The sequence below is a fragment of the Ambystoma mexicanum genome, chromosome 2p, assembly GCF_040938575.1.
Source record: "Ambystoma mexicanum isolate Mex_15411 chromosome 2p, UKY_AmexF1_1, whole genome shotgun sequence".
Classification (NCBI taxonomy): Eukaryota; Metazoa; Chordata; class Amphibia; order Caudata; family Ambystomatidae; genus Ambystoma; species Ambystoma mexicanum.
Genome location: NC_090923.1, coordinates 77884499 through 77899665, shown reverse-complemented (window position 1 = coordinate 77899665; position 15167 = coordinate 77884499). Strand labels below are relative to the sequence as shown.

At 47.0% G+C, this 15167-nt stretch overlaps 1 protein-coding gene across 3 annotated transcripts in view; it reads right to left on the bottom strand.

Annotated features, from left to right (window-relative positions):
• The window catches only part of USP19 (ubiquitin specific peptidase 19), a 1845650-nt gene that overhangs the window by 227502 nt on the left and 1602981 nt on the right, over positions 1-15167 (bottom strand). For all 3 annotated transcript variants that reach the window (XM_069643288.1, XM_069643289.1, XM_069643291.1), the window contains exon 25: positions 10072-10247. In XM_069643288.1, coding sequence (XP_069499389.1) covers positions 10072-10247 — 176 coding nt within the window. The remainder of the gene's footprint in view (positions 1-10071; positions 10248-15167) is intronic.

Sequence of the window (15167 nt, the reverse complement as noted above, 5' to 3'; positions counted from 1 at the left end):
GGTGTTCCTCTCCCTGAAACACAGTTCCAGCAGCAGCAGTGGAAATACAGCCAGCGTTGAGAGGATATCCAGACAGGCTTACTTTGGCTTTGATTGGTCCCATCAACTCAAATGGGAGAAGTCGTCCTTGTAGGGCTTCTCTAGTCGAGGCAAATTCAGAGCTTCAGCACAGCAGCAGGGCTTCACCAGGCACACCAACGGTCCAGGAGTTGCAGCAGGCATCTCTTCCAAGTTTTTCTTTGATTCCTTCGTCCTGTGGTCGACTCTGCCTTCCAATCCAAAAAGACTTGCCTTTTATGCAGGTTTCTCCCATTCATTCCAGCCTAGCTGTCAATCACACAGTAGGGTGGCTGTCCTTGCCGGACAGCCAGCCGGCCAATCACTGTTGGGTGCATTCCTGTAACCAAACTGATTAAGCACAGGGAGATTCGGGCACTACCCTCACTTCCTGCCCCTGCCAGACATACTGGAGCCAGAGGCGGGCTTCACTCATGAATCCCACCAAAGACAAAACAAAGGGACAAAACCTGGTTTAATACATCTCAAGAAGAACCTTTCCAACAAGAAAGGGCTAAAAAAGAAGACCGGGCCAATTTGACGAAATGGGCACCCACGGGTGCTTTAATGTGGCTGTGAACACAGCCCGCGGTACAAACACATAATGGTAGTAAAAAGTAAACCACTGCCGTCTAACATTTAGACAGTGAGTGCGTCTAATACGCACTCACTGTCTAAATGTGGTAAACTTGGTTTCTTCCCCCTCGCAGGATTCTCAAACTTAGGTGGCATTTGTACCCAATACGCACTCACTGTCTAAATGTGATAAACCTGGGCTTGCCGCTCACTTCCTGCCTGCAAGCTCTTGTCTCGTCTGTCTCCCCCCCATTTCCCCCTTACTCCATGGTGCTCTCTATCTCGCCCATCTTCTCTAACTGCTTCTCTATTGACTATCCTGCTCTCCTCACTAAATCTGGTAGGAAAAAGTTTAAAAAGGACATCCTGGTCTCCAACCCAGGCCTCCCTATCGCTGACACCTACACTAGTGCCTGCTCCAAGGAAACTCTTACCGACATCCTCTTTTTCGTGCCCTCGCCTGACCTATGGACCCTTCATATGGTCTCTGTGCTCTCTCCTTTCTCCTATTAATGGTGGCACCCGTTGGGATGTCCTCTTGGCCTCCTTCCTCTCCTCTAAGGCCATCATTAATGTCTACGCTAATGGGACTGTCCTGATCCAAGGTCCTCAGGCCAACCTTCACCTCTTTGATAGACGCTTCCCACGCCTCATCAACTTCCTTTCCTCCCCTGCTGTCCCCCCTCATCTGTCCTCGGCTACCTTGCCTCTACCCTCCCTCCCTGCCCCCTCTCTTGCTCCTTCTTCACCTCCCTCTTCTACACCGCCGCAGGGCGTACCTCTGATCTGTACCCCTCCCCGGAAATCCTTCAAGGATGGCAACCTTCTCCACATTGCCACACTCAACGCTCGCTCTGCCATCAGGCATTCCTCTGATATCTGCCGCCTTCTTGAGGAACTGGACATTGACGTCCTCGGTCTTACTGAGACATGGTTCACGGCCAGCTCTGTCACCAGCTTTGACACACTCCTACCTGATGGCTACAAGATCCTCTCCCTGCCAAGACCCAACCGTGCAGGGGGGGGGTAGCCCTTATCTTCCCGGAGTGGATTCCTGCCACTGTCACTCCTACGCAGACCTACTCCTCTTTTGAATGTCTTGTCTGCCGACTCTCTCTCTCCTAGCCATTCCCTTACCGTGGCTACTATCTATCGGCCACCTGGTCAACTTTCCTCCTTCCTCTCTGAGTGGGCTGACCTCTCCTCCTCACTCCTGTCCTCTACCACTCAACTCCTCTTTCTTGGTGCCTTCAACATCCACCTGGATGCCTCCTGTCCCCCCACTGGACTCTTTCGTGACCTCTGCGACTCTCTCTCACTCTCTATTCTCCCGTCTGGGCCTACTCATTCTGCAGGGCACACTCTTGATGCTCTGATCTCTTCTGACCTTCCCCTCTCTGTCCCTCTCTCCACTCCTCTCTCCTGGAGTGATCACTTTCTCCTATCCTCCCACCTCACCCTCCCTACCCCACAGGCAAAGCCACCCTCATCATTGCCACCCACCTTCTCGGTCTTTCGACCCATGAAGCGCGTGTCAGTTGCGGCTTTCGCTGCCACCTTCTCGCTCCCCCCCCTCCCACCTCGGCTGACTCCCACCCTGACACAGCCCTCTCCTTGCTCCACTCTGCTATATCTGATACTCTTGATATCCTTGCCCCTGTCATGAAAATCCGCCTGAAGCCCAAAGCCAAATGTAACTCCTGGTATGATTCGGATCTCGTCACCCTAAAACGCAAGTGCAGGGTGGCAGAGAGGAAATGGCGTGCTTCATGTTCATCCTCTGACAAACTGGCCTGCCGCCTGCTCCAAAGGCAATACCGTCTCTCTGTTCTCACCAAGAAGAGAGCCCTTATCCAAGCCCGCATCTCTGCGGCATCTAACAACTCGGCTGAGCTCTTTAAAATCTGCAAGGAGCTTGCCAACCCTGCTGCAGTCTCTACCTCTACTGTCCCCTCCCAGGCCCTCTGCACTGCACTGGCCTCCCACTTCATCTCTAAAACTCAGGACATCCTGTCCTCACTCTCCTCCTATCACCTCCCCCCCTCTCTTCCCTGCTCCTCCTCTGGCCCTTCTGCAGCCACCCCTCCTCCCTCCTTCTCTGCCTTTCCCCTTTTTTCTGCTGACGAGGTTTCCAGACAAGTCCGATCTATGAAAGTCTCGTCTAAACAGATTCACCCCTGTTCCTCCAAAACTATCAAGGACCACATCGACTCCCTGGCTCCTGCCCTGGCTGACTTTTGCAACCACTCCTTCGCCTCTGGAGTTTTCCCATCCCCCCTCAAGCACTCCCTTGTGCACCCTCTCCTTAAGAAAACCTCTGCCGACCCCTACTGTCCGGCTAACTATCGCCCAATCTCCATCACTCCCTTCCTGGGCAAGCTCCTGGAGAAACTGGCCATCTCCCAGCTTAACCTCCATGCTGAAGCTGTTGACAGTCTCCATGACCATCAATCTGGCTTCAGAGCGGCCAGAAGCACGGAAACTGCTCTCCTGAACATCCGTGAGGATCTGCTCTTAAACCTCGATTCCAACACTCTGTGTGTTCTCATTCTGCTCGATCTCTCTTCTGCCTTTGACACTGTCAACCATGCCATCCTGCTCAACCGTCTCCGTGATAACCTGGGTATCACTGGTCAGGCTCTGGCGTGGCTGACCTCTTTCCTTTCCAATCGACCCTCCCAGGTCCAACTTGGGTCCTTTCCCTCTGACATCTTTTTCTCCACCTGTGGCGTTCCCCAGGGATCTAATCTCTCTCCCTGGCTGTTCAACCAGTATCTGGCACTCCTTGCCCACCGCATCGCCGCCCTCTGCCCCAACTTTCAGTGCTATGCGGATGATACCCAGCTCATTTTCAGGCTACCCTCGGCCTCCTCCTCTCCCTCCCTCATCTCTGACTGTCTGTCTGCTATCCAGGATTGGTGTGCTGCCAATGACCTCTGCCTTAATGCTAGTAAGACTGAGATCCTACTCATCGGCACACCCACTCCCTCCTTCCCTGCAGCTCTCTGGCCGGCCTCTCTTGGCCCTCTTCCTGCTCCTACCTGCAAGGCAAAAAACCTCAGGGTCATCTTCGACTCCACACTCTCCTTCTCTCCTCATATATCTGACGTCTCTAAGAAGTCACATTACCAGCTGCACCTCCTCAGAGGTATTCTTCCCTTCCTCTCCTTCCCCCAGAAGCTCACTGTCTCCCGAGCCCTGGTTCTCTCGAAGCTGGACTACTGTAACAGCCTCTATCTTAATCTGCCTGCCTCCACTCTCCGCCCTCTGCAACTCATCCAGAACAGAACTGCGAGACTTGTCCTTGGCCTCAAGCCCAGGGACCGTATCTCTCCAGGACTGAAATCTCTACACTGGCTCCCAGTGGCTGCGAGGATTAAGTTCAAAACCCTCTGCATTGTCCACAAGGCCTTCTGGGGCCTGGCGCCTAAATACCTTCAACTCTCTCTTCCTAAATATCTTCCTTCCCGAGCCCTACGCTCATCCGTCTCCAACTCCCTCAGGGTCAGCCGCTTCTCGAAGCAACGAGCTGGCGGTAGATCTCTCTCCGCGGCAGGTGCCTCCCTCTGGAACAGCCTTCCTGCCTCCCTGAAACTTGAGGAGAACCATCTCCGGTTCCGGAAGCACCTCAAAACCTTCCTCTTCGCTTGTGCTTTCTCTCTCCCTCTCCCCTGCTAAATTCTTCACCAAAACTGCACTAATCCTGCAACTGGGCCACTCTCACCGACCTCGGTCCTGGACCCAGTCACTCTTCACTTGCACTGCCTCCCTGGCAACCCCTGCACTGCGGGACTGTCTCTGTATCACTACAGCCCCCTCACCTTCTCCCCAGCACTTGTCTGCACTTACCTTGCACTTGCCACCAGCTGGCCCTATTTATTTATTATTTTATTTCTATTCTACTATTTGTATTGCACTCCCCCCTCCCCCTTCCCCTTGCATTTTTCCCTTCCCCCTACCCCTGCACTTGCGCGGTCTGAATGACACCTGGCCTAGTAGGATCGTTGTCCGTCTTCCCTTTGTTCCCCCCTCCCTGCCTCGTCGCGCCTTGAAACACTTGTGTATAGGCGCGTTACAAATGCCATATCATATCATATCACCAGCCATTAATTGTAAAAAGGGTAACAAACATAATACATTAGAAACTAGACAAAGGGGGATACTAAGTAACTCCTCCAGCACCCTATGGTAAAATAGTGTGTGCTGGGTCTAGAAAGTTACAAAATGTAAGTAAAGTCAATTTCACTTCACTGCTCTTGGAAAAAGTTGTTTCACCAAGAAAAGGTATTTAAACCTTTGGGAAATAAAGAGACAGATTTCCTATGGGAGACACAGCCGTGAAGGTGCTGTGTGTCACAATGTAAAGATGTTGCCTATAGCGTTTGTTAGAGTCCAACGTTAAAAGAAACACACAGTCCAAATCACATTAAGAATACTTGAGAGAGTGAGAAAAAGGGCTCACTCTCTCCAGGTTAGACATTAAAAGTCCTGAAGTCCGGCAAAAAAGCTGGGAGTCTCTAAAGTAGAAGGGAATTGGCACACTTCTGAGAATGCTCCCTAACAAGGATTACTTGGTATTCTCCCTCTGTCATTTAGTTAAGACCCATTTAGCAACAAATCATTTTCTCTTCCAACTGTATTGGTTTCCCTTTCAGGGTGGGTTACGATTCGCTTTCTTTCACTTTTACTGGTAAAGTTGGTCAGATTGACTTTTTCACTGTTCTCGTTTCTACTGGGATGAGTTTCAATGGTCCTATAATAATCTCTGCTTTGGTTCCTTTCGGGTTCCCCCGTTACCTTCTCTTTCAGGTGTGAATGTCTCGTGGTTGCTTACTGTTCCGAGTACCTCCGGGCGTTCTCTCCTTCGTTCCTCTCATCGCCTGCATCTTCGCCCGACGGGTCTAATCTTCTTTCCAAGCTTCAGTATTCCTCACTGGGGAACAGCATCAGCTGTAATAGCTGCCCCTCAACGTCATTACCCAGGTAGCCTGCCCACCACAGGAATCTTGTGGCCATGCCACCACCGCTACTCAAGCTCCGGTCAGTGTCTCGTACAGCCTCCAAGGGGATAGCTTCTCTGTTGCTGGCTCCTAGCAAGGTTGGATTTTGCAGGCACAGCGCTCGTTCACGGCCCTGCATCCAGCTAGCATGGCGTTACCAAGGGACCTCCCCTGCTTCACCACACAATCCTCACTCCAAGCTCTCTTCCTTCTCTGGAGTTAACAAACACTCCTCCTTAAATCCACTTGTCCCCATGGGTCTAGGCTTTTCACTTAAAGAGCCAGCTGCTCTTTTCTCTTGTGGGTAGCATATCTTAGCTCCTCCTTTTTCCAAGTCTCGACAATTGAAAGTATTGGATATGAGAGACAGTCCCATATATTCCATTTCATGGCGTGGCTTTGGGTGTTCCTCACAGAAACGGAAGTCATTGTCCCCCTAAAGGGGAGTGTCCAGGTGAGGTCCCACTTGTCTCAATGCCTACGGAGGAGTTGAGGAGCGGGCTCACCTCCGTAGCCTCACTCGGAGGGGCTCCCCTTGGGGAGACGTGACAAGTTTCTTCTATCATCACAGGTGTCATTAACATAGCAATGGAAAACTATAAATTTAAATCCTTTGTGGCATCACTAGGATCGTTTATCCATCAGAATGGTTTGCATTTGGGCCATGTAGATGGGTAAATCATATGTACGAGGCACATTCGGGTTGTTTCAAGAATCAGACATTGTGTTGCGACTTTAAAGCAGTTTCGTACCAAATTAAGCCACCAAGACATATCTATGGCATTCCTATTTGTGGTCCGCAACACTTGGAGCTATTGGTTCTATTTTTGCCATTCACCTGCATCCTACTGTAGATGTTATCCGGATAGCCTAATCCATGCATAACAGTATCAAACCAGTCAGTCCTTATCCTCAACCACATAGCACTTTCAAATGTTTTTTCTTTCCCCAAATATACACACATTTGGCTTTATATTGGTTATTTTCAACTATTACAATATTTTACTATGTTTACTCTTGTTCTCTGGAGAGATTAAACATGCAAAACTACAGTAGCTGATAATCTTTGCGTGTTTGTTTGGGACCTATCTGAATGAGATACTGAGTTTCTTCCAAACTGAACAAAGTTGGTGGGGAGAATCATCACATAATAGGTTAAAATGTATGCTAATTTCTATAGTGCCAATCCAGTTTGGAAGCAACTAGCGCTATACTGGACGCAAATGCAGATAAAGTATTGATAACCATATCAGTGCTTTCCTGGACTCTCCCTGGCAGGTATCCAGTGAAAATATTGCATGAAATAATAACTGAATTTACAAAGATAATGAAATATTGCTAGAATTAATAGAGTGGGTATAAAACACAGATCAGAGGAAAAAATATCGAAATAAAGGCAAGAAGGTTTTAATGATAGGGGTGAGTTTCAGGTGTAAAAAAAGAAAAAAAATAGATTTAGAATAAAATTAGGATAAAGGGGAGGGAGACTAGGAGAGTTTAGGAGTAGGAGAGGGGCCGCGAAAAAAGGTATTTTTACAATGGGTAATGTAAAAGGCATGTTGATATTCTTTATTGCAATATTTATTGCACTTTGTAATTGCACGTCACTGTTATTTCAGCAATAACATCACAGTAAACCTCCCTGACATCTTAGAATTGTAGGTGTGATACAAAGGATGGACCCGATTACCATACTAAGGCGATATCTCTGCTCTAAGCCTCAAGCCTCCCCCTTTACTATTCCTTAGTTTTAGAACAGTAAATTTGGAGCTCCTTCAGTGTCTGCACTGTATATAGGACCTATTATACCTCAAACAACCTTGAGTGTTATAAAATACTAAAACTACATTTATTTGAAGCTACATTTGGTTGTACTTTAATTAGTACTCCATCTGATATCCTTTCGCTGGCTTCTTTCTGGTTCTAGGAAAGCCTTTGCTTGTTATTTGTCACGTTTGTCTATTGTCTGAGCCCTCACACCCATGGGTCTATGGATGCGCTCTAGAAATGTAATAAAGTAAAGTAAAAAAGTATTAATCTGAACAGGGTGTTACAGGGACACAAACCTTTACACTGAATATAAAATAACCAGTGTTGCTGCTTTTAAGAACATAGGTATTTTGGAACCATATTAGCAATGCCTTCCCATGCACTTGCGCAATCTGAATGACACTTGGCCTAGTAGGATCGTTGTCTGTCTTTCCTCTGTTCCCCCTCCCTTGCCGCGTCGCGCCTTGAAACACTTGTGCATAGGCGTGTTATAAATGCCTTATCATATCATAAAAGGTGTGCGTAGGCCGACATCAGCACTCACCAATCTATATTTGTGGTGGTTTGTTTTATTTCTTTAATAGGCAAAAAAAAAGGGATAGAAGGGTATCTTGGCTTTCCCCTTTTTGCAAAGCAGCGAGTAAGTGTGAATATCACAACTATAAAAAAGCCCCTGGGAGTCAGAAAGCAGTGAACACTACTGTATGACAGAAACCTTTTCATATTTACATCCTCTCTCCCCCTTTCAACAACCACACCGCTTTATGACCAGCATGAACAAAATGTGCACACATACACAAACCGGAAAAATACAGATAATGTAGAAACTCACTGTGTAAAAATAGAAAATAATTCTAATTGCAAATAGACAATATACAATGTTTTGAAAAATAGTATGCAAGAAAAAGATGCATATCTAATAACCATGCCTAAAAAATAAAATCTATTTATCGTCTTACATTGACCTAACAACGAAAATACTGTTTGGGCAGGATAACAGTTTAGAACGTTTGTGGCATGAAAATAACAAGAGCAAACAATATTATCTAAAGGTTTTTCTTAAAGCACTTTGGCAAGGTGCTGGGAGATTTCCTTCAATGTTAAGATGTAAATGTGAGACCCTAAAGGTACTCCATGTGAAAGAGAAAATAATTAACCTACATTTCAGAGGAGCATTTTTAACGGTTGTGTGTAGCAAGCAACCACATAGATGGAGGAAACACTTATGAATTGAGTTGCAGCAGGTAATATTCTCACAACTACCCAGATGGTATTTGTCCTATTATTTAAAGTGGCAGCCTCAAGAATATTAAAGAGAAGAAAATGATACAAAGGAAGGAAAGAAGTAGTGATTATACCACTCCAAGGCCGCAGTCAAACCTGTTTCTGAGTATTTTGTTAATCCATATAAGAATAAGGATACTTGTGAATTCTCTATTCACTCTTCCACCTCCAACTCCCTCGGGGTCAGTCGCTTCTCCATGCAAGAGTTTGCTGGTAGATCTCTTTCTTCGGCTGGGGCCTCCCTCTGGAACAGCCTCCCTGCCACTCTGAAACTTGAGAACCATCTTCAATTCCGGAAGCACCTCAAGACCTTCCTCTTTGCTTCTGACTTCTCTCTACCTCTCCCCTGCTGATCTCTCCCTGTTTCTGCACTGGGCACCTGGCTACCCTCTGAACTCTGACACAGATCCCTGCCCACCCAGCTGCATCCCCGCACTGCTCTTGACAAGCCTTGCACTTGGGTCTGTATCTGCAACCCATCAGTCCCCTTACCAGCACTTATTAGACACCCGTGGTCTGTGCTTAATTCTTGCACTTGCCACCTGCTGTTTTGTTCATGTGTTCAGCACTTTCAAAGCCTCCTCCGCCCCTTGCACTTCCCCCCTTCCCTCTCCCGTGCACTTGTGCGTTCTCAATGTCACTGGGCATAGCAAGATCGCTGTTTTGTCCTCCCTGTTACCCCTCCCATGCCTCGTCGCGCCTTGAAACAATTGTGTATGGGCACGATATAAATAAAATATATCAATTGGTAAAAGTTCCAAAATAGGCATTGTAAATACAGATTTCTTCCTTAAATAGGAAAAAGCTGCAAATCACTGTCAACCGATTTGCAGACATTTCAATATGAAATGGTAAATTCAGAGACTGAAAATGAGGAATGCCACCTCAGCATGGCATTTTACTCACCAGGGAACTATCACCATAACATTCTTTTTCAAATATCAATTTCAAAGCATTCCAAAGATTACTGAGGGATTACTGCAGTTCAGTAGTCAACCGTTCAGTTCAAGCCCCAAAGAGTATTTAGAAATAAATAATCCTTGTGAAGAATGTGCTGCCCACTGTGCAACTTACATTAACATCACAATACAAAGAAGAAATATCTGAAGTAATTTCATAGCCTGTTTTAAGAGGCGCAGTCAGAAAAAAGAGATCAACTGCACTTTTGCCACTGATCTGACAGGGATGTCATTATAGAATGTAATGCTTTTATTAACGACTCAACTTTCCTGTACACAAACGCTTTATAAGTCTGAATCTTCAGTGATTTTGTATTGCTCTCACATGTCCCCACTCACCACCACCAACCCCAGAGGATGTTTCTAAATGAGGACAATGTGTATCAATGTATTACTGGTGCTACCAAATTGTACTTAATCCTCACCTGACTGGCTGCTGCTTCCACTGACGTACTATCTGCTCGGTGTTCAGACACATGATCTCGACGGGGCCTCTCCACAGGAGAGTTGCGTCGCCGATAGAATAACACGTATGCATATCTCGTCACCACCTGACTCTCTTCGACAGTGGTAACTGTACTGTCGTCAAAAAGCCTCCAACCTGCAAATGGGACAGCAAGATCATCAGTTTGCTTTCACACACGTACATACCATTTCAAACCCTTATGGTGCAATATTTCATATCCTCACAGCCGAGCCCTTTTCACACCCTACAGTGAATTTCATTCAAACACTCCCCCCACATCCCATAATTCAATCATCGAACATTGGTATTGAAAAGTACAATTCTTTGAATAGCCCTCAAAAAGCAGCACTTTCAGAGAATTAATAACAGTTAAATAAATTACACATTAATGTTTTTGACAACGTGCAGATAAAGTTGTAGCAAAGAAGGAACCCTTATGTTACTGCAGCACAGTAGGGTGCAGTACAACATCTATACACATTATTTCCTTTTATATTTAGCATGATGAATAAACAGTCATCAATGGCGGACAGTAGCATCTGTATTAGGGGCACAAGGGGCAGACAATAACATCCATCCATAATCCCCCTTGACCCCGAACACTACCTTTGTAGATGGATCAAATGTGTAAAGAATTTGTAATTTACAAACCCTTGACATTGATTTTGCTGGTCACCAACGAATTGGCACAGTTACAACCAAGCTTTATAGCTACCACAGTATCTCTGAAAACATACCATGTTCCTGTCGCTAAATTTTGGTTCAATTAGTTTGACAGATAAACCCACCAGAATCTACACTGTGCAACAATTATTAATGGTGAAACGAAAGGCCTTGAAGAAACAATATGAACATTAAAAGTTCATAACTTCTTCACACTACTATCCATGTTGAAAACTAACAGTCATTAACTTTAAGAGGATTACCAAGCCCAAACACGTGGCCTGCAGGTCATGAACAGACCTTGCTAAACGGTATTGCCAGTATACTGGTATCTGTACTGGAAGACATGCCAATCAGCGCTGTAACTGTGGCATGAAAGGCAATGCCACAAAGAGTAAGATGGAGTTAGTCAATCAGCAAGGGCGAAAAGGAAAAAATACTTACCAGTAATGCTATGTCTATGTATTCTTCTCCCACCGATTGCTCATCATGATATCGCATCCAGCATCAGCTGCTCAGAAAATGCCAACAGTGGGCGCAGTGCCGCTAGCCGCTGTGTCTCTATTGCTGTGTTGCTCGACCGAGCCACTCCTCAACTCCGGACAGTACGTTGATTGCCATACTTCAGGAATGCACTGCACCCTGTTACATCAGTTCCCCATTTTACACCCAGGCTCAGCCATCGAGAGAAAAAGCCTCATGCCATGAACGGAAGAGTACTGAAAAACCTCTATTAAACGCTGAACAAAGAAGAACAAGTTACTTACTAACTTTAACGTTCTTTCGACTGGATGTTCCTCCCACGTATTCCTCATCTTGTGATAATGTGTTTCGCCAGATTCGCTGCTTCGGAATTTTTTTTCGCCATAGGGCGCTGTGCTCGAGGCTGTGGCGTCGAATGTCCCTCGATGGCCCGTACCGTGTCAACGTCACTGATGGTATAAATAGCTCGAGCCGCGCCCACTGGCTTCAGTTCTTTTTTTTCGAGGAAATACTGGTGGACCATCCAGGCGAATGCTGTGACTGATAGGCCCATCGTGAGAGGACATTGTAAGAAAAACTGTACTGCGGGGTAGGCTGGGAGGGTCGATGAGGGATACGTGGGAGGAACATCCAGTCGAAAAAACGTTACAGTTGTTAAGTAACTTGTTCTTCAAATGAATTTGTGTCCTCCTACGTATTCCTCACCTTGTGATAGACTCCCATAGCAGTGGAGGTGCGAGGTGCGAGTGCTAGTTCTTGTTTTCATGTACAGAGTGAAGTACCGCTCTGGCAAATAGCCCCTCATTTGTGGAGGAGACATCTAAGCAGTAATGCTTGATAAAAGTATCCATTGATGCCCATGTTACAGCCGAGAAAATATCTTTTGCAGGAACTCAAAGCCGCAGACGTAGCCATTCCCCTTGTGGAGTGAGCACGTAGCCCATCCGGTGGGTCTTTTCCCGCTAATCTGTAGCATTCCAATATAGCTAGAATAATCCAGCGGGATATGGTTTGTTTTGTCACCGCTAACCCCAATTTATGACCTGTGTAGCCCACAAAGAGTTGGTCGCCTTGACGTAATTTTGTCATTCTTGCAATGTAAAAGCTGAGGGCCCTCCTGGGGTCCAGCCCATGTAATCTCTCCTCTTCCTTTCCCAAATGAGGAGGAGGATAGAAAGTTGGTAAAACAATTTTCTGTGACAAATGGTAGTCGGAAACTATTTTCGGTAAGAAAGATGGTTTAACTTTCAGAACTACTGTGTCTTTGTAAAATGTGGTGTATGGAGGTTTACATGAGAGAGCCTGTAGTTCACTAACCCTGCGGACTGATGTTAATGCCACAAGAAGGACAGTCTTTAGTGTTAAAAGCCTCAATGGACAGGAGTGCAGAGGCTCGAATGGTATACATGTTAGGAATTTAAGAACTAAATTTCAATCGCAAGTTGGAACATGAAATGGTATTGGTGGATACACAATTGTAAGTGCTTTCAGGAACTGGACAGCACAGCAAGATATCCTTTGATTGTTCCGATTTGGAGCCCCAGATTGGCTAGATGTAATAGAAAAGAAAGCACCACTGGTGTGCTACATTGAAAAAGGTCCACATCCCTATCTTTGCACCAGTTACTGAACTTATTCCAACAACACCAGTACAAGGATTTTGTTTCTGGCCTTCTGGCCGAAAGCAAAATCTCCATTACGTCATCCGGAAGATCCCAATCCTTGTATCTCAACCTCTCAGAAACCATGCATGAAGGTTGAGTGTGTTGACCTCTGGATGGAGAACCCGACCTTCCTCTTGCGAGAAAAGATCCTCTCTTTGTGGAAGACGTACAGGAGGACAGATGGACATGTCCAGAAGGTCCGGGTACCAGGTCCTCCTGGCGCAGTCCGGGGCAATTAGGATCATGGTTTTCCTGAACTTTCTCAACCTCCTGATTACTTGTGGAATCACAGGGGCTGGAGGAAAGGCATACAGCAGAGGAAAATCCCAATCCACTATGACCACGTCTCCTAGAGCTCCTCTCGGGGGAAAATTCCTTGAGCAATACTGATCGCACTTCCGGTTTACCGTGGTTGCGAACAGATCCACTTGAGGGGTTCCCCAAAGGGCGAAGATCTCCAGAGGGACTTCCTGAGCTAACTCCCACTCGTGGGAGACTGTGCTCTGTCTGCTCAGAGCGTCAGCCGCCATGTTCTCCGGCTAGGTGAACTGCCGATAGAGAGATTCCTTCTTGTATTGCCCAGAACCAGAGCTGCATTGCCTCTCTGCACAGAGGTAGTGATCCTATGCCTCCTCTTTTGTTGAGGTAGTACATGGCCACTGTGTTGTCCGTCATTATCAGGACATTTTTTCTCTGTACGGAGGGCAGGAAGGCTTTCAGCGCTAGTCGGATTGCCCTCAGCTCGAATAGATTGATGTGCAGTTTGGACTCCGATGGAGACCAACGTCCGCTGACTGTCAGATCGTTGGTGTGAGCTCCCCACCCCATGAGTGAGGCGTCCGTCACTACTGTTATCTCCGGCCATGGTTGCCAAAAAGATTCTCCCTTGAGGATGTTGTCGTTGCAAGCCCACCATGATAGATCCTGAGCAACTGTGCTCGGGACTTGCAGAAGATCTGACATATTCCCCCAGAATTGGGACCACTGAGTTCTGAGAGCCCATTGGAGAGATCTCATTTTCAGTCTGGCCTCTGGCACCAGTAAAATGCAGGATGCCATGAAGCCGAGCAACCTCAGGAAATCGAAGGCCGGCAGATGCTGGGCTTTCTGGAATTTTGTTACCATCTGCTGTATGTGTAGAGCTCTCAGCTTGGGTGGCGAGGCTTTGCCCAAGGAAGTGTCCAAGACTGCTCCGATAAACTGGAGTTGTTGGGATGGTATCATGTGGGACTTCTTGAAATTGAGGGAGAAGGCCAGGTTGTGGAGGAAGTGGCAGGTGATCGACAGCTGTTCCTGAGCTTGTTCTGGAGAATGTGCTCTGATTAGCCAGTCGTCCAGGTAGGGGTAGACGCGATTCCCCCCTCTCCTGAGACTTGCTGCCACTACCGCCATCAACTTGGTGAAAACCCTCGAAGCGGAGGTCATCCCAAATGGCAGAACTCGAAACTGATGGTGAGAACCGCCAACTGGGAACCTCAGGTATTTTCTGTGCTTGGGATGGATTGGCACATGAAAATAAGCATCCCGAAGGTCCAATGATACCAACCAGTCTTGGAGCTAGAGAGCATGAAGGATCTGAGAAAGGGTTACCATCTTGAACTTGTCCTTCCTGAGGAACTTGTTGGACTTAAGAAAATTGAACATGGGTCTCAGTCCTCCGTCCTTCTTTGGGATGAGAAAATAAGGGGAGTACCAACCTTTGTTCTTCTCCACTTCAGGTACATGTTCTATTGCACCTTTCTCTAGCAGGGTTAAAATTTCCTGCAAAAGGAGCGGGTCTGCAGTTTTGGTAGAGCTGGCTCCCAGTGGATGATCGTGAGGTCTTTTTAGGAAGGGAAGGCAGTAACCTTGAGCCACTGTTTCCAGTGCCCAAGCATCTGAAGTAATGCCCTGCCATTCTTTTAGATGCCGAGAGATTCTGCCTCCCACTGGTGTTTTGTATGATAAGACCTCAGAGAGATTTTGAGGCGGCTGCAGGAGTGGCTGAGGGCATAGATGCCGTTCCTGAAGATGGCCTTGTAGTCTTTGCTCATCCACCATGAGTGACATTCCTCTTGCCCCTTTGAAAAGCCTGTCCTCTTCCTCTACCAACAGAGGAGTAGTATCGAAAAGGACGACCCCTCCAGGAAAACGAGCCCGAATAGGGTTTCTGAGGCTGCCGCATGGAGGCACTAAGAGATTTGGCTGCCGCTTTCGAGGTCTGTAGTTTTTCTAGGCTCTCATCAGCCTTACTACCAAACAGCCT